Below are 18,364 nucleotides of genomic sequence, written 5' to 3' on the forward strand. Positions count from 1 at the left end.
CAGGGTTCGTCTTCAGATAGGTTCTCAGCTCGGCAGCATCGACCCAAGCAGTGCCAATAAATTTTCCTGGGTCCTTTTGAATGTCATGAGAGGAGTATCTCTACAAAAGGAGGCATCAGAGTGAGGTTGAGACGAGAATTGACCGCAGAAAATTACCCATTCACGAAATCTATCCAGTACATAGGCCGGAACGTTGTGGGCGAGGTCGGGGTCATCGAGCTCGACGTCGTTCATGGCAGTGGGATGGAAAGGGGTGACAAATAATATTTATTACAGAATCTACATATTTCAACATTTTCGTGGCTTTCGGGCGGACAATTTTGGGGATTTGTTTTCGCCGCTCCTGTTTGTAGTAAGTCTGGAACACGCGGCGACGAGATACGCCACTGTGGGCGGTGCCTGCCCACAGTGGCGTATCTCGTCGGGCCTTGGCGGTGCCTGACGAGTATGACTGTGGCGTATGTTGTATATACTCCCGCTATTGATCGCCATGCCGCAGGTTGGGACACTCAGGGGCAAGGCAGTGAGAGTGTGGACAGTCGTATAATGGAGGACGAGGAGAGGAGGAAAGTCTTGATGCAGAGAAGTGTCACGAGTGTGGATGTACCTGGGGCAGTTGGGGCAAAGAAGAAGGGCAAGAGCGTAGACATCAAGCGGTAAGTGTTATCACAATCATGAGGCCAAGTATTGCGTTATCATCACTAACGGCCATATATTCATCGTGAGATCAGTGAGTTCGCGAGGAAAGACATCGATTTCGCAGAGAAACGCAAGAAAGTTGACGAAGAACTCCAGATGATGCAGGTCAGTCGGCATATCGCTGCCTCTGAGCTTTTGTGCTACCCAACTCATTTCGATATACGTGCTCCAGCGTGAAATACATGGGCGCATACCAAGGCATTTCAACGACAACATGAGCAAGCATCACCAGGCCTACGCTAGCTCTTCCACACAAAGACGAGATATAGCCAAGACACAAGCGGACCAGGTGCCTGAAGCGCACGGAGAGGAGCTGATGTACCGGGTGAAGAAGGTCAGATATCTTATGTAGTTGTGTCACGTATTTCTCCCTGGCGGAACAATGGTTTGACTGGCGTAGATTCTTGCAGAATGCCAAGGGAACAGGGAGTATCAGGAAAGCATGACGTACCTCCTCGATCGTATCGACGAGTATGCCCGAACTGGTCTACGTTCTCCAGATTCGGCTGCAGCCAATTCAGACGCTGTCGATACTGGTTTGGGAGAATACAACCTAACTTCGGTATGTCTTTTTTTACTCGGGTTCTGATATCTGACTCTGAGTTGAATTGTGTGGCGGTGGCGACGTCGTTTACAGGACCCAGCCCTCCAGGAAGTCCTCTTCAGTTTAACCACCCTGCTCGAACGTATCGCCTCCGGGAAACGGGTTGGCCTTATTTTCATCGCCATCGACACTCTCTTCATCGAAGCACATGCCGACAACGATTTTTGGACATGGTTCTCGCACGACCTATTTCCCTACGTACGCAAACTCTTACTTCAACCGGGTTACATCCTCAAATCCTTCGACGATCCCACCAACGCCAACGCAAGCCCTTCCCCACCCAAGTCCCCCACTGCGAACCCTATATCCCTCGGCGCACACAGCACGCAGTCTGGCAACGTGAGAACAAGTAACGAAGCTGAAGAAGACGGACGCCGTGTACGAGAGGCTGGGTTCAAGTTCTACGGCGATAGATATTTACAGCAGTTCGAAGCCTTGAGAGAGGTGCTAGTGGATTGGGTGGAGGGTTTCCTGGAGGATGAGGCGAACGATAGGCTTTGGGAGGCGACGAGAAGAGTGTGGAGTGATCTGCTCTATTCGGGTGGCGATGAAGAAACAGGTGAAGGTGCGGAATTAGTGTTCAAGAGGCAGATGTGGGCGGGAATGGTCAAGGCATTTGTTCCAATTCTCGTTGCACAGGTATATCCTGCGCACCTCATCAATCAGAATGAATGCTGACGTCGATGAATGCATTGGTGCTGCAGGTGGACACAGTTCCTATTCCACGTATAGAGCTGTCGATGCCTACCTTCGACCTCGTACTCGAGAACATACTCCTAAAGATCGACGCTCTCCTTCCCAGCTCCGTCACCATCGAAGCTCACAATTCTCTCTCTTTTTCCCCCTACTCGAGAACGTCGGAGTCTTCTACGAACTACCGATATACCCACTACGACGAACGGAAACACGAATTTAAGATTACATTGGAGGGAATATATATCGATGTCAAAGATGTCGGTGTATTCATGAGGAAGAAGAAGAAAGAAAATGCTCTTCCACTGCCAGTCCCGAAGAAGATGAGGAATAGAGTCATCGAGGAGAGCTTAGTGGATCTCGCGGTGGTCGGTGAGGGTATCAAGGTGAGTTTCCCTCATCACTTCCCTTTGCTTGACCATTCTCTATGAACACTCAACGCGGACATTATCACCACCTCTCTATAGGTCATGGTACATATGGTCTTCAGCCAGAAGGCCACAGATCCCCGGACCACATTCACCATCAAAGACGTGCATGTTTCAATCCCAGATGTGCAGCTTGTCATACGAGATCTCCCCTTCTCTAGACCCACCATCCCTTCCTCCGCCAGGAAGACCACCAAAGAACGAAACCCTGATACACCAGTAACTGCGATCCCGAAATCTAAATCCACTCTATTCGTTCGTGCACGGGGAAAGAGCGTTCTTAGGCGAACGCTGAAGCCAATCGCGGTGGCGATCGTCAAGCGGAAGATGAAGAAGGCATTAGAAGAAGGCATACGTGATGGTGTGACGAGGCTGGTTGATATGGCTTTAGACTCGACGTCCAATGAGTCTGTGGGCCCGAGGCACGAGATGGAGAAGGAACGAGGAACTCGAGACGAGAGGTCGTGGAGTACCGCCACATTAGGTCGTCTTCGCCGCAGGGGCGGTGGCGGCGAAGGTGGGGCAGGCGACGGTGGGGCAAGAAGGAAGGTACGGGTGGTACTGAGGAAGGAGGAGGCGAAAATGAGGTGGGCGAATTGGGACGGCGGTTGGGTGCATAGGATTCGAGAAGTCATGCAGGGTCCGTTTCAACGTTCTGCATATCAGAAGAGCAAGGGCGAGGACAAGTGGAGGTCCAATGCGTACGTACCTGGTTGCTCATTGGTCTCATAAATGGGATAGCTGTGACCCATCTAACAACATTTGCTCCATAGATTTTCGATCTCGAAGCGGTGAGGGCACTCGTCGTCACGCTCGATGTCGACAGCCACATTCTCCTTTTGAGAAAATACTGATCAAATGGAATTACATAGCTGAGATGTATGCTCATATGACTCAGTGAAAATGTGGCTCAAAAATGTATGATGAATGTCCACAGGGCCTTGGTTACGAACCTTGCAGAACTGGGTCAGACGTGGTAAAGACTTAGTGTCACTGCCGTTCATGGGCTATGTAATCATGCATTTCGCGCCTCGAAAGTCCTAGGTCCAACCCTGACGATGCCTTCGACCTTGTGCAACAAGCATTCCAGAGTTTCCGGTTGAGATTTCGTGTAGACCCACAGTGTGGTGTCGTGGACAGTCGCTCTTTGTTCTCTGAGTCTGACCGATTCGGACTGGTCGAGATAGGAGATCTTCTGTGATCTTATCGAGAAGCCACTTCCTTCCGAGATGGAGCACGTGGCGGCGTTTCCGGATTTGACGCGCTGTCGTCATGCGTTGGTCTTTCGGCGGTGACCTTTCGGAATCCCTCCACTAGTTTCTAACGACTGCTTCCAAAACATATCCGTTATCCGAAATTCATATATCTGAACAAGTATCTAAACCTCTGGCGACCTTGCGTGGTCTCTGAATTTGTCTGAAACCGTGTCGTGATCGACGAACCCGTTAGCGCTTGACATGAACAGGTCCACCGCAGCTGGGAGGTCAAACCCGCACGAACTTCGTGAGGAATCTCTTCACCAAGCAAGAGCAGGGTATGCGGCCGGTCTAAACTGCCCCCAAGGACAGGCTGCGGAGCTACAGTAAGTCTGATATGACCTTCGTATATTTGGAACAGGGTATTCTCGGGACGCTCACTACGGGTCTGAAGGACGAAGTTCCTCAATCCCTCGGTCATCGACGCCTCTCTACGCACTCAGATTTCGAACACATCAGACGAAGTAATGATGAACTTCTGACAAATTAAACCTAAAACAAGATTCGCTGACTGACCACTTCGTTGCTTTCTGCTGGCAGGTAGACACGCTTTTGACCACTAGTATGTGACAAACACCCGTCGCCAGCACAGCCCGTTCTTTGTATCGAAACAACGAACCTGAAATATTCTGTTTACAGCACATCCATATTCTCAACCAGACTCAGACCCACTTACCAAGTTGTCGAAGAAACGTTCCCTCGGTATAACAGAGACAACTTCAGCTACGGCCGCAAAGCGACAGAAGACGCACCAGCTCCTGGGAAAGGTGAACAACCAGATAGTGAGTGATGCCACACTTGTGTCTATTCTTCTCCTGAATATGTGTTCATGTACGGTAGGCCATGGAGGAAATGACGCATCCGGACTCTGCTCCACAGTACTTCGAGCCCGACGACTCTGGTTTTGATCATTTTCCTATCACCCACATAATGCGACTTGGAAACGTAACAGAAAACCAGTCAAAGAAAGCAGGGAAGAAACCGAAGAAGGACCATCATATATACCAGGACCTATCGGCGCTTCGAACAGAAGTTGCCCTCAGCGGTACGTGATTCCGAGTTAGACAAACTCCTTCTTCTCCATCGGACGACCGTCTGTCTCATTTCTTCCCCTTGCAGAAACGGTAGTATCTGGATTTGCCTTGAGTTTCGATGGTGGATATGGTCTTGTCATCCGTGATAAGACTGTGCTTCGCACCCACATCTTCTTCGAGTTAAGGGAATGGGTTGAGTCGTAAGCTTCTCATTTCAGATAGCTTGACGACCACAGCACTGATCTTACCCTCATATCATTATAGAGACCGCTTCAAGTTCGTCATCGGATTTGAAGACTCTCGTGAGGGCCCACTGTCCGGTAGCCTCATCCGCGCGATTTGCTCGTTCCGCGGCGCACTATCACCTAGCCGCATCAAATATGCAGCTCTCTGGGATCTTTTCACGAAGTCGTTCGCTCCTGGCCTGGTCTTCGAGGGCTACCCTTCCAGCGTAATCATTTACCGCGACCGCGACCGAACTTCATCCGTGGTTTCCCAAATGATATCTCGTAATCTGAAGGGATTTGAGGATTGGGGCCACCGAACCCTTTACAAATGCCCTGGATGTTCCGGAATACTCCCCCCTTCCCTGGTCGAGAATGACACCTCCGGCGACGTGGCGAAATATCGATACCGGTGCCCACGCTGTCATTGGTATCCTCACGATCTATGGCTACTTCCTCCACCTGGATCCTATGGCGCTCGTTTCGTCAACAAGAACAGCACGATCAGTCAGAAGAAGTCAGATCCATCCGAGCTATTTTATACTCATGATTATATTCCCCGCGCCACTTCCGAACATGAGCGTCCACTCAACGATGGCGAGAGCAGCACTACTTCCGTCGCAGAAGACAATGTCAACGGCGACTATGTGGCTCAATGCTTTGAGAGGTGGTTGAAGACCAACGAGCGTGGGTATCCACCAAACTCAATATTGTGGGACCGGTGGTTGACGACGGAGAGAGGGAGAGCGCATTCAGAATGCGTCGCTGCTGTCAAGGAGGGACGAGACGTGCCGCAGTTCGATAGTTCGGTATGGAAGGCTGAGGACGATAGCTTTTGGGCCGAGTGGCGAACTTTCATGCCATTCGCCACAAGAAAGGAAAAAAGGAAAGCGAGATCCAAACAGGTGAAGGCGAGGAAGAGGGCTCAAGCGAAGGAGAACGAAAAGAGATTGGGTGGTGGTGAAGAAGAAGGCGAGATCGAAGACGGTGAGATCGACGAAGTCGTCGCGGAAGTAAGTACAGTCCCGTTATTTTCGTACATTGGTCGTTGACGGACCAGCGTCTTCAGGTACATGGATCTCAGCCCTAGCAATTTGGCTCGAATATTTTGCTGCTTATTTCATGGGCGTACCATCGGCCAAGCATTGTATGTCCTGGTTCGGGTTGGCAACACAGCGATGTTTTCGGCCCACGATAAACTTTGCACGTTCGCACTTCCTGTTCACACCAGAATTTGGCAGGCACTGTTCCCTGTCGACCGCCTCCAAAGATCATAGGCTCCATGCTCCCTTCAAGGTTAGCTAGAATACCTTCACAGGCTCAGACTGCATCGTCCTCGATGTCAAATTGATGCAGATTAGGTCCGTAAGTGTGATGTATTCTACATCTCCCGTTCAGCTTCCTTCACTCCCGTCGACTCCATCCACAACAACACTTAGACCTTCTACAACTCCGTTGAAACCGCACACCCCGGAATCATCAACTTCTACTTCATCAACTACATCGCCGACAACGCCAATGGCCAACCAATGGCTGGAACAACGGGTACGGAGCGGGCTGTTTGAATTATAATGGGCTCGCTTGTTTGAGTATCTCCCTAGTAGTTATAAGGTTAGTACTGGAGCTCTGAGGGCTTGTAGCGCTTGGGTCGTTCAATTCAAGTTCAATATTTGTCAGTTTGCGAGCTATTATAGAACAGGCGAAAGTTACGATTAGAGGGTGGCGTCCGATACAGAATGATATACATTTTTATAGTGGTTGAAGGACTTCCTTATGTCCTCCCGACGTTTTGCCATAGGAATTTGTTCGATGTATTTGTTCCTAACTCCGATGCTTCTGCGGGTTTGCTTTGGGTTTGCTGCTTTCTATTGCCCTCGCCAACGTGGCGAACAGCAAAAGTGTGGCAAGATCTAATCTAATCTTCTTGAATATTATCTCTTCAGTAGCGCATCGCGCAACGCACGCTCTGCGCCAACATTAATGCTCTTGAAGCTCTCCTTTTTCTTCACGGCTTCCAGCATCCCCCAAGCCCCATAACTTGACTTCAACATCGACCAGTGGTCTAACTCCTAACTGTAGCTTGTATAGGCTAGTCGGCCTCTTGTGATCATGTTTCCTCCCGCAGGACTTCCACTGTTCGGCCAACTGCTTCTCATCTCAGACCAACTGGCCGCGCCAGCAGATTTTCTCCTTCACGACATGGTATCTTCGCACCTAAGATCACGACAACTATCCTCGGAAGGGATATCACCGAAAACACACTCGTCCAAAGCCGTTGTGGTGTCGGTTTCGCAGTCGCTCGCTCGGTGGAGAGCAGTTGGGTCGAAAATGGTGCGTCCGCTCTCGGTGTATACGGTTTTGACTGGCCTAATCTTGCGATCGGATGAATCGTGTGAATTCAGGGCTCAAACGTGGACAGGAATATAGATGAAGGGAATTTGCTCTTTCTTGACCTCCACGATACGCTCTTCGACCCTGATGAACCACCCAGTCTTCGTCCTGTCTTCGACCTTATCCGAAGTACCGTGAGCAAGATCAGTCCATTGTATCCAACCCAGCCCGAGACAGACACTGTACTAGTAGTGGTAGAGGATATCTCCACCATCGAATGGTCAGGGTACTCGACGAGCGAAATTAGCAGGTTCTGTCGTGCTCTTTCCGCGTTCTGTGCGAGGGTACGTCGCGTCTTGTTCCAACAGCCGCTGCTTTCTCATGTCACTTTCTTCCAACCTCGGTTGCTAGAGGAGTTCGTCCCTCGTAATACGACATCACCTCCTTTCTCCCGAAGAGCCGGATGAACTCTTTCGATCATTGTATCAATTATGCGCCTCCTACATTGAAGTACGACCGCTAGCCAGTGGGAGAAGCGGTGCCGTTAGTGGCGAGGTGAGCTCTCTTTTACCAATTTATACCTTTATGGTGCTTTTCGCACCACTCCCTTCTCCGAAACCTCCCACTGTGATTAGTGTTCCTCAGACCTCCTGTCCTTCAGTTTTGCGTTTCCCGATTCATGGCACATCTGCCGTACTAACATCTCTCATCTTGCAGGTATCTCTGTATCCTGGCCCGTCTTATATGCTGTCTGCCAACATATCGTCACATAGCCATCTGATTCTTCGGGATAAGGCCCTGCAGTACCGTCTAACCGACACCGGTGCGACATTCTTCGAGCGGGGCACCGGAGGAGCTGTCTTATAATCTGTATCCATACTTGATCCCAATGTCTTTTGTGCTCGACTGGCCAGAACGAATGGCCTATGCACATATCTAATGCTTGATCGTGCTGCTATGATCCTCTGCTCAGACTGGTGTCTCCAGTGTCGATCTCTTCTTGCTACTGCCCCGGTCCATTTGCTATAATTACCTGACTCCTGCTGCCTTCCATAGCTCCACTCCATTGGTAGCAATTAACATCCGGGTGGCTTTTCCTCTACAACGATACACGACTTCTCAGTGCCTTCAATGGACTCCAGCTCGATGAGTTCGAATGGCGGTGGCGCAGCCAAAGTGTCGGTAACCCGATAGCCTGGCGTCACAGCTCGCCACCTTGGGCGACATTTCGAACCGGCTTCCACCACCTCTATACCGTGCACGCCCGCTCTCTATCTCGCCGAGAACTCCACCTGACACACGATCCATAATATTGAGCTGGTTCTCAACTTAGACCGCGACTCGCAACGACTTACGACGTTAGACCCATCTCAATCTCAGGTTCACTCACGTAATATCCGTCCACGCAGACCACTATACCACACCCCGTCGTACCACACGTCCTCGTATCCAGACCCGCCCGCCAACAACGATACCTCACTTATCATCCACTCGTTTTCTCCAACTCTCCATTACCTCAACATGCTCGACACCCACAGCCCCGAGCGTAAACCCATTATCAGCCGAATCACTCAACCCGCCGATTCCGGCGCACTCACTCTCCAACACCAACAATCCCTCTCCGAGCTCAACTATCTCCGCTCCCAAATCCAACGTACCGAACACGCCAACGCTCTGCGTCTAGAGCTCATCGAAAGCCAGCACCAACGTTCCATTGAGGAACTCGAGCGAAACCATTCTCTCGAGATCACGTTGCTCAAACAAATCCGTAACACGCAGGCCCTCCAGTCTCACGCTCCCGGCGACTCGAAGCATACGACAGACGAGTTGGTTCAGAAGCATCGTGCTGAGGTCGAGAGCTTGAAGCGAGAGTTTGAGAAACGTCTCGTTGAGCGGAACGTGAATTCCGGGAAGGAGATTGGGCGGCAGCATCGTGCTGAGATAGAGACGATCCAACGGCAGTGCGATGTGCGAGTGAAGGAAAGTGTCCAACGTGCGACGAAAGTAGCAGCGAAGAAAGAGACAGAGCTTCTGAAGAGCGCGGAGGAGAGACAGGAGAAACAGGTGGCGGAGTTGGAGGGGAGGTTGAGGATGCGGGAGTTGGATTTCGACCTTGTTCTTAAGGAGAAGCAGGAATTGGAGGAGAGGTTGAGGAAGAGGAATTTGAGTGATTATTTGGCCTGTCAAGAGAGACAGGAGCTGATGAAGAAGATGGAGACGTCGATTGAGGTGGCAAGGGCCAAGGAAGAGCGGTTGGAGAAGACCCTCATGATGAAGGTCCTCGATCTGGATCTTGTCATGCTGGAGAGAGATGGGTTGGCGAAAAAGTTGGCGGCGGCAAGGATGCGCGAAAAGGAGATGGTGAAAATGAGGTATGATCTAGGTCGTTATATGTTACATTCGCGCTAACATATACTGTCGCTTTTCATAGGAGATGCATAGCGACTATCAAGGGAGAGAACCGGACCCTGTGGAAGGACGTCAAAGTTTTGGAAGTTCTGGTATGATCCTTCCTCGCATGCACGGAAGACGTCGTCTCTTACATAATTTTTTCGATGAAAAAGAGGGGCATCTCGCAACATGACATCAAACTTGCAACTAACGCGGTCTATAACTGTGCCAACTCCCAGGCCGATGCTTCTGACTCTTCTATGACTGGTATGATATTCCACTCCCCACACCCCGCTCAATTTCCATCACCTTACTCATCTGTCTACTCGTAGATGCCTTGGACTACTCTAACTCGGAATCGTCGTTCAGTGCTTTCTCCGGTGCTAGTGGTGAAGTCGTGCGTGCTCTGTATTCTTTCCTCCGATGTTGTGCAGACTGACAGACCTACGTATAGACTCCTGACACCTCAATGTCTACGCACAAACGTACACGTTCCGACAGCGAAGATTCCATAATGTCATCTCGGTCATCATCGTTGCTGAAGCGCATCAAGTTGGACCAGCATCACAACTCACCCCTACGTATTAATCCATCCGAACCCAGGCCGACCCCTCAAGAGAAGCCTGCCCCAACGACAGCGTCTCCTACCTCTTCTCCTTGTAGCTCAGGAGCTCTTGAGCGTCTCGACAGGTTGAGTACGAACCTGGTCTTAGACGGTGTGTAGTCTACGTCTTGAATATTTCAACGTCAAATTCTTACTCGGTTGACGGTTTGTAGCATGCGACCGTGCCACTTCTACGCCGATTATTCTGCATGCCGTTACTCCTTATTTCCAAGGCGGCTGTGGTCTGATAATCACGCGACCTGGCGTGTTTGCGAACACGCCTATCCATCAGGAAATGCGGAAGGCGGTCGAAGCGTACGTTATATACAACACCATCCCCCTTCGATTGTTTACCCCTGCGATCTTCCTAACCAGTTTTACATGCGATCCATAGTGACCAGTACAAATTCGTGATCAGCTTCTCAAAGGCCACCCAAGAGCCCTCGCCTCCATCTTCCAACACCTCCGCTACTGATTGCCCTACATTTCCCCTCTCCCCGTACGGATCGGGCGCCCTTCAGCACCACATCCTCAATTTCTGCGATACTCTCGCTGCTACTCAGGACGCGACACCGTCGTTCCTACATCGGCTGGTCAACAGCTCGTTCGCTCAATCGTCGGTTTCGGATGGCTTCAAAGATATGTTCCCGATCATGATTTATCGTGACCACCATACCGGCACTGTTGTCTCTCGCTTCTTCACGTTCTCGGCAACCGACAACAGTATTACGGGCACCGATAATTCGGCACCAACACAAGATGGACCGACGGAGAGGATATGCTCAGAGTCGGGGACGGGAGTGCTGACAGTCGATGGCGAAGATCTGCAAACAGCAAGCGACTCGGGGAGTGATATGGATTCGAGGAAAGTTGGGTTGAAGTCGGAGGATCCTCTCCTTTCGGGTGTTCTGGCAACGCCCCTCGTGCCACTATACGAGTCGGAGAGTAGTGGGAGCGAAGGAAGCGTTGTCGCTGTCGGCATTATGGAGACATTGAGGCAGATTCGGCATAAGCACTGAATTTGAACGGTTTGGGGTGTCTGTTCACATCCTGGTGATGCTGGATTCGGACACGACTATTCTCATAAATGTATACTATCACACTTTGTATGGATACCTATGGTTAACCTTTGTAGACAAAGGAAGATGGGCGTATGGAGGAGAGCACTTCGTTCGTGCGGCAAAATAGAGCTATCGTACCTAGATTTATCACACATTCTACCCGTCAAAGAGACTCGATGATCTTGAAGACGCAGTACAAGACAAGTGAAGCTTCAGCCAAACAGCTTGGGAGTAACCTACATATTTGATACAGTTGTACAGGAAGTCCACAATACAGATGGTGAAGTACAAATGTACAGAAGAAATTGATGCTCTACGGAACCATGACGATCATCGCCTCGCCTCGCCTCAACTCGCCACCCGATCAAGGCCTGACCCTCTTCGACCACAACAGATCCGACCTCTCCAACGCCTCCTAGTCGAATCTCGGAAACATCACACCTTTCTCGAGCGATGCCACAATCCGGAGATGCGCTCTTCCCCTGTCCGTATCCAACCAATCCTTCCAAACCTGCTTGCCTTCGCCTCCCGAACGCCACTCCCTAAACTTCCTACCAACGTAGTCGCTCAGCTCCCTCTTCACAGGATACGAGTATAAGAACGTGTCCGTTGCGATCTTCATCAGGCACGTTGGTGGAGGTATAATAGGCATCTTGCTGCTCAGACCGATACCCCAGTAGCACCTCGTGCAGGCAAAATGTGTGATGTTAAGGGCGTCTGTGGTCGCTTGAAGAACTGGACTAGTGGCGGCACATTCAGGGCACTTGTAGCGATTCGGCAGGCCCCAGGCATCGCCCAACTGAGAGAAACAAATGACGAAAGAGGTGATAGATCTCGTTGGGTCGCGAAGGATAATGACCGGAGAGAATCTTCCGAGAACATGCACAGAGCGGGACCCAAAGGATGAGACGAAGGCCTGCCAGATACCCGAACAAGGGCGAGAGGAGAGGATGGAGGAGAATGCAGCGATCTGACGCGAGACAAAGTCCGGAAGCGTGCCCGCCTGGTCGTACTCGAAGCCGACGACGAATTCAAAGTGATTGCTGCGCAGAGAGAATACCATTATCAGTCAAAAGAATTCGCTTGACGAGAGGAGGAAGACCGAAGTACGTACGACTTAACAAAATCATGCATCTTCCAGAAGATGGAGAGATCTGGCCGAAGGTAACAACTAGTGAGGATTAGCCCACGACCACCAGTCGAGTTGGGGTCGGCACCGCCGATAATCATGTCTTCAGAAGACATATAGAACGCTTAAAAAGCATGCGTCAGCATCTTCTTCGTTTACTGCAACCACATGCTACTGACCATCGAGCGTAACTTGCCCCGGCCACTCGGGAGTGGAAGCTGGTTCGATAACTTTCGACGCGCCTGGTGGTTTAAAACAACCCTCCACTGTCATAGGAGAATCCATGGTTTTAGCCAAAGTAGCCGATACTTCGGGAGAAGTAGATTGCAGAGTATTATTTGGGGCTTCTTCGATCTGAAAGCAGTTAGGGAAAAAACGTAGTCGTGAAAACGCGAGAACATACGTTAGAAACGGTCGAGCCATCTTTGGCTTCAATCTTCTCTCGTTCTGAGTGGGGAGGTTGAACCGCCAGCGCAGTCTTCGTAGACAAAGTCAATCCTTTCTGCGAGGTCTCATCTTTCGTCGACTCAAGTGAAACATGGTCAAGGTCTACATCAATTGGCATCGGTTTCAGAGAAAAGGTAATGGTCTAGAGGCATCGATCTATGGGACCCACCTTCAAGCTTGGGAGATACCGTCTTGTGGATACCGTCTGTGGGGATCATGATCGGTGGTGTACTCTGCGATGGTGTGCTTTGCACAACAGACTGTAGGTCCATATCAGTATCTATACCAGTGTGAGAATTGTATGGAGCATACGGAAGGGACATGAGCGGTCGATTGATCGTGGAGTGTTGGTGTTGCTCGTCTCAGCCTAGCAACTTCTTTCCTATTGGGAACCAGAGGGGTCAGCGACGTGCCACGTCAAATTAAGAAGATGCAGAACGTACTTGAGCTTTTCAATCTCCCTCTCTCTTTCCTTTACCTCGCGATCCTTGGCCTTCAGCGCGATAGTTTGAGTGTCTTCGTGACTGGGAACCTCCACCTTCACGTGAATCGCGTCGTGCTTCTGGTCCTCGCTGGACTTCTGCTGTTGTAGGAGTAGTTGGAGGTTAAGCTGGCATTGAAGACTCTGAAGTTGAGAGTCCCGTTCGTTGGCAAGGATATCGAGACGGAGAGCACATTCACGCTCGCTGCGTTCAAGCTGCTTGCGAAGGAATGCGACTTCGGCGAGGGCCTGGTGAAGTTGTTCTGAGTGAGCGTGCATGTAAACGAATGTGGGTGAGAAAAAGGAGGGCGATTGGGAGCGTATCGCGCACGGCGTGGATAGGTTGTGAGTGGTCCAGAGGAAGCTTGAGAGGAAGTCAGCGCCGATGACAAGTCCAAAACGAACATGAGCGGGGAACCTGAATCTGCTGTGGCACCGGCTTCGACCGACTAAGTATTCGGGCCACACGGATGGCTTTACTCATCATGACCCGGTCTGACAACAGTCCAGAACACTTAGACTACCTCACACCCGCCCAGCTTGTCGTCTTCAAGCTCTCAAGGCGATCGCGGTCCACAGTCGAACTTGAACATGTGGCATACAAGCGCAAACAACGCCTGCGCCACACCTGACTCACGGGCACGGACAGTCGTGTATCCGACCCTCATACAAAGGCGTTTTCTTGTCTCCGAAAAGTCGTCTATATCTTCGATTGAAGTACCCGATGTTCTCCTATCAGGTGTTTGCTTCCATCGGTGACAAGCTCTCCACTGGGCTTTGGACATTGTTATGCAGTGTTTCTAGACAACTGCAGTTTCCGCCGATGATTTCCGAGAAAGTTCGTTCATTACTTCCTGCCGTTCTGACTCTTGATCTAGACAGGTATGTATGCCGCAGCGCATACGTAGCGATCCAACCTCAATATAACCTCTCAAAATAATGGAGCTGGTGGGTGCTCCTTCGGCGACATATGATTGTGAGCATCTCGTCCTGTACCTGGCCACGATTTCTCAGCCGCATATCATTTATACTCCAGCCGACTCTAGGATTCGACACTCATATCATGCACCTTGTCCCCAGAGCCGATCATGACTAGAAGCAGTTTGACGACATTCCCCGAGGCTTCGTGTGCTGGCCTCGCATCGACCCATTCCTTATGGATTTTTTTTTTTTTTTTTTTTTTTTTTTTTTTTTTATTTTCAGTGTTTTAGCGTGCATTCGCGTGATGAACTCTATTTCCACATCTCCTTCACCTATCGCACATCCCAATTAAGTCTTGGCCGCGATTGCAGGATCGCCAAACTTTTGTATGCTCCCACTCGGCCGACGTTCACTTTCACCACCTATCCTTCGGCAGTCTGAATACTGCAACGTCCTTCCCACCACGATCGCTAGAGTCTTGTCTTAGCGCCACCATTGCGACTTTAAACTATCTTTGTCTCGCATGTCTCGACACACGCCTCATCTCGACGTACGTCTTTATGGGTGTTGATCTATCTCGATTCTGACATATAAACCCCCTTGTCTAGACATTGTACCAACCTGTCCTGGTCACCGTTCCTTCGCCTGTCATGGATGTGCGCATACTCGTCATCGTAGTCGGTGATCAGACCTCACAATTTCCTCAGGCCACTTCACGATTCAACAGCAGCCTGGCTGTCACTTCCCCTCCCATTTGCCTCCCATCACCACATCGTCCATGGGGGGCGCGCTGTGCTGACGGCTCGGCCCTGTTGTTTGCCCAAACCCCTCGAAGGCATTGTGTAGAAATGCACGACAACGTTCAATGAGGCCGTGACTTCTTCTGTGCTTCGCAATTCCCGCATGGTCCGTGCGCGACTGGACTTCTACGCCACACTTTCGCGCCACTCCCCTTCCATTGCCGACTCCCCCACCGGCGCGTGGTCGTCAATGCAGTCTCCTTTCCAGTGGTCGCATTATTGAATGCAGATTACAATGGACTCTTCTAGGTGCTGCTGGATGCTTCCGAGGGTCCTTTTAGAAGGAAGACGACGGCGACAAGGAGGGCTCGGGAAGTGGATGCTCCGATGTTTCCCGAGTGAGAGTTTATTCTCATTTTTCTAATAAATAAAACATGTAAATATAATGGAATATCGCTATGAGAGATTTCCGGTACGAGCTCCTGAACCAATTTGCAGTCGTCTCCTGTCTTAAAAAATTGCGCAAGGATGTGTGGCGACCAATGAGCATCTCTTTGCCGAGAAGGGCTGAAATGCGCGATCGCGCTTATGCGGATTTTGCCGAACCGTCTCGCTCTCGACCACCACCAACGACCGCGAGCGTTCACCGTCGACGTGCTCCCCCTTCAGCCCTCTCCATCCCTCACTAGCCCATCTTCCGCTACGAAAAGGACGCGTAGTAGACAATGAGCGCAACAAAGAAGACGCCAAAAGGCAGCAGCGCGAAGGAGTCCGCGTCGGCCAAGTATGAGCTGAGGGATATCGTGCTAGGCAAGATGCGCGGCTTCCCTCCTTGGCCTGGTATGGTGCGTCTCTCTTTCGAATCACGACTCTTCTCGTATTCAGGATGCGCCGTTTGGTGCATCTGCAATGGACTATGCTGACATACGCGTTTCTCTTGTGCTTTTGGGACTTTATCCGCGTTTCGCGCATGTCTACCCCCTGGATATCGTGTGATGCGTCGCGTCTTGCTCGACGTGGTATACTTGGTCGCGCTATCGCCAAATGCGGTATGCTACTGTGTGGTAGGTCGTTGACCCCGAGTCGGTCGGGCCCGCCGTCTCGAAGGAGAAACCGCAGAACAAAAAACAGACGTTTTATTGCGTCAAGTTCTTCCCCAAGGGCGACCAGTAAGTATTTTATCCTTCAACCATCCTTTTTACTCCATATCCATCGTTGTTACTCCACTATTCCTCGCCCAGTGGCCTGGTACAGGGCGTTGTTGCCCATTATGGTCTTATCATCCGTATTACCCCTTGTCACCCGCTCCCTCTCCTAGCTTTATCGTTTTTCTTTCCTTTTCATTTCTTTCTACATTCCCTTTATATCCTATCTTGCTTTGTTGTCCGTCTATGACGTCGTCCGCTCACCACTAATTTTGACCTACCATTCAGCGCCTGGCTAGTCCCAAAAGACATGTCCCGCCTCCAAACCCACGAGATCCAAGCCTACCTGAACGAACCCAGCAAACGGTCTGGCGAACTCCTCACGGGCTACAAAATCGCTCTCGACCCCACAAAATGGGAAGAAGAAATTGCCACTGTGGCAGAGAACGAGGAAGTCGACCAGCTCGGTGATGACGACGAAGATGGTGAGCCCGAGGCCGAAGAGGATGAGAGTCTAGGCATCGAGAGCAACGAGCGAGATGTGGAGATGGAAGCGAGTGGAAAGAAGGTTGCGGGTAAGAAGAGGAAGAGAGAGACGGAGAAGAAGGGTGCTGCGACGAAGGGGAGAGCTGTGAAGAAGGAGAAAAAGGAGAGTGCGGAGCCAAAGGAGAAGAAAGAACCTGCAACGAAGAAGGGCGGCGCGAAGAAGGGGACGAAGAGTAAGGCGATGGTCGAGAGTGAAGACGAAGGGGAGAAGGGTGAGAAGGCTGCTACCGCTAGTGGAGAGGGCGCTGGCACCGTTGAGGGAGATGACGCGGGCCCCAGCAAGGTCGCCAGCCCGCCAGCGAAGAAGGCGAAGAAGGATGACGATCGTGCGTACTTCTTTCGGTTTTTCGTGAATTTTTCGGTCAGATCGACTTCGCCGGATCGCTGATTTCTTGCGTTTTCACAGCGATGGCCTCAGATCCTGAGGCGCTTAAAGTTAGAGAATGGAGACATCGACTCCAGAAGACCTTCCTCACCGATGCGAAGGAGCCCAAACCGGAGGTATGAATTTTTCGGTCTATTTTCGCCACAATTTCGCGCAATTTCTCGCGCTGATGGATTGATCCGACGTTTTTGACGTGCTCTCCTGTGTTACAGGATATGCCAGCATGCGACGAGCTGTTTACCACCATCGAACAGTATGACAATATGAACATCGGTTACCTCCAAGTACGTCTTGCTGCTCCATCCCGCTCTTTTTCATCCCCCCATGCCTTTTTACCCGTTATCTTTTTTTTATTAATGGCTCACCCATGCCATTGCTTCTACTCCTACCTTTTACCCCGTTCATCTTGTGTCTTATTGACTGCATGCTCCATTATCTCACACGCAAAAATCTACAGTTCTCCAAAATCGGCAAGGTCATGCGCCACATTTTCATGCAACCGCCACAGAAGATCCCCCGGGACGACGAATTCAAGTTCCGCGATCGCGCTAACGTCCTCGTCGAGAAGTGGCACGGACTGGTCAACGCTAACAAGGAGCCCGCTACCACCGCTACCACCACCGTCACAGTCACCCCCGCCACCGATGGCACTCCCACCATAGCTACTGCCACTACGACTGGTACGGGTGCTGCACCCAGTGTCGCGGTCACGACGGGCGCGGAGGGCACCGTTACGGCAAGCGTGGTCACGGAGAATGGCGTGGAGGGGAAGGAGAACGGGGATGTGAGTATGGCGGAGGGGGCTGCTGGCACGAAGGAGAATGGCGTCGCCTCGGTGAAGGCGGTAAATGGGGATGCGTCTATGACTGACGCGAATGGGGACGCCGAGAAGGTCGATGGCGCAGATGTCGTTATGAGCGAGGCTTAGGCCGTGCTCGTGCTTTACGAGAAGACAGCGTAGGAATGGAATGGAACGGAGCCGAAGTTGAACGAGACGGTGAAGGATAAAGGATGATAGGATAGGTGGCTGGCTGCTGATGAATTGTTCTACTGCTTTGTTTCACTTCCTATTTTCCCAGTATCTTTTCTTCTTTCTTTTTCACGTCGTACCATATTGTCATTTTCTCGGCGCTTGCCTAAGTGTGCTCCCTGGACGGTATCATCTCATCCTTAGTACCGTTCTGCTTTTCTCCTTCTCTGTGGGCCATCTTACTGTCGAATCTGACACGCCACAGCCTTTTGCTT

The 18,364-nt window shown here is 51.0% G+C and overlaps 6 protein-coding genes across 6 annotated transcripts; 5 read left to right on the forward strand and 1 right to left on the reverse strand.

Annotated features, from left to right (window-relative positions):
- Positions 1 to 447: 447 nt before the first annotated feature.
- Positions 448 to 3,219, forward strand: STEHIDRAFT_161972 (uncharacterized protein; the record flags this gene model as incomplete). Its single annotated transcript, XM_007309593.1, has 8 exons — positions 448 to 656; positions 732 to 804; positions 872 to 1,033; positions 1,100 to 1,261; positions 1,337 to 1,942; positions 2,008 to 2,382; positions 2,464 to 3,125; positions 3,198 to 3,219. 8 exons carry the CDS (start codon positions 448 to 450, stop codon positions 3,217 to 3,219), a joined length of 2,271 nt encoding a protein of 756 aa, XP_007309655.1.
- A 521-nt stretch (positions 3,220 to 3,740) lies between these two features.
- On the forward strand, positions 3,741 to 6,088 carry STEHIDRAFT_125278 (uncharacterized protein; the record flags this gene model as incomplete). The annotated part of the gene is made up of 8 exons (XM_007309594.1): positions 3,741 to 4,006; positions 4,075 to 4,144; positions 4,221 to 4,242; positions 4,320 to 4,462; positions 4,521 to 4,725; positions 4,800 to 4,914; positions 4,979 to 5,951; positions 6,008 to 6,088. Coding segments are annotated over exons 1-7 (1,549 nt in total), but the record flags the coding sequence as incomplete, so codon positions are not given.
- Positions 6,089 to 7,044: 956 nt separating this feature from the next.
- Positions 7,045 to 8,136, forward strand: STEHIDRAFT_104327 (uncharacterized protein; the record flags this gene model as incomplete). The annotated part of the gene is made up of 4 exons (XM_007309595.1): positions 7,045 to 7,269; positions 7,341 to 7,613; positions 7,681 to 7,824; positions 7,987 to 8,136. 4 exons carry the CDS (start codon positions 7,048 to 7,050, stop codon positions 8,134 to 8,136), a joined length of 789 nt encoding a protein of 262 aa, XP_007309657.1.
- Positions 8,095 to 11,283, forward strand: STEHIDRAFT_172038 (uncharacterized protein; the record flags this gene model as incomplete). The annotated part of the gene is made up of 7 exons (XM_007309596.1): positions 8,095 to 9,641; positions 9,701 to 9,770; positions 9,834 to 9,927; positions 9,993 to 10,057; positions 10,115 to 10,376; positions 10,438 to 10,579; positions 10,659 to 11,283. The coding sequence occupies exons 1-7, from the start codon at positions 8,791 to 8,793 to the stop codon at positions 11,281 to 11,283; spliced, it is 2,109 nt and encodes a 702-aa protein (XP_007309658.1). The 5' UTR covers positions 8,095 to 8,790.
- A 273-nt stretch (positions 11,284 to 11,556) lies between these two features.
- STEHIDRAFT_150073 (uncharacterized protein) lies at positions 11,557 to 12,759 on the reverse strand. The gene is made up of 3 exons (XM_007309597.1): positions 12,634 to 12,759; positions 12,440 to 12,578; positions 11,557 to 12,368 (listed from the first exon to the last, which is right to left on the reverse strand). The coding sequence occupies exons 1-3, from the start codon at positions 12,737 to 12,739 to the stop codon at positions 11,741 to 11,743; spliced, it is 873 nt and encodes a 290-aa protein (XP_007309659.1). The 5' UTR covers positions 12,740 to 12,759; the 3' UTR covers positions 11,557 to 11,740.
- A 3,009-nt stretch (positions 12,760 to 15,768) lies between these two features.
- On the forward strand, positions 15,769 to 18,047 carry STEHIDRAFT_161976 (uncharacterized protein; the record flags this gene model as incomplete). The annotated part of the gene is made up of 6 exons (XM_007309598.1): positions 15,769 to 15,888; positions 16,112 to 16,212; positions 16,477 to 17,060; positions 17,141 to 17,235; positions 17,332 to 17,403; positions 17,577 to 18,047. 6 exons carry the CDS (start codon positions 15,769 to 15,771, stop codon positions 18,045 to 18,047), a joined length of 1,443 nt encoding a protein of 480 aa, XP_007309660.1.
- Between the last annotated feature and the right edge of the window lie 317 nt (positions 18,048 to 18,364).

Source organism: Stereum hirsutum (assembly GCF_000264905.1).
Source record: "Stereum hirsutum FP-91666 SS1 unplaced genomic scaffold STEHIscaffold_18, whole genome shotgun sequence".
Classification (NCBI taxonomy): domain Eukaryota; kingdom Fungi; phylum Basidiomycota; class Agaricomycetes; order Russulales; family Stereaceae; genus Stereum; species Stereum hirsutum.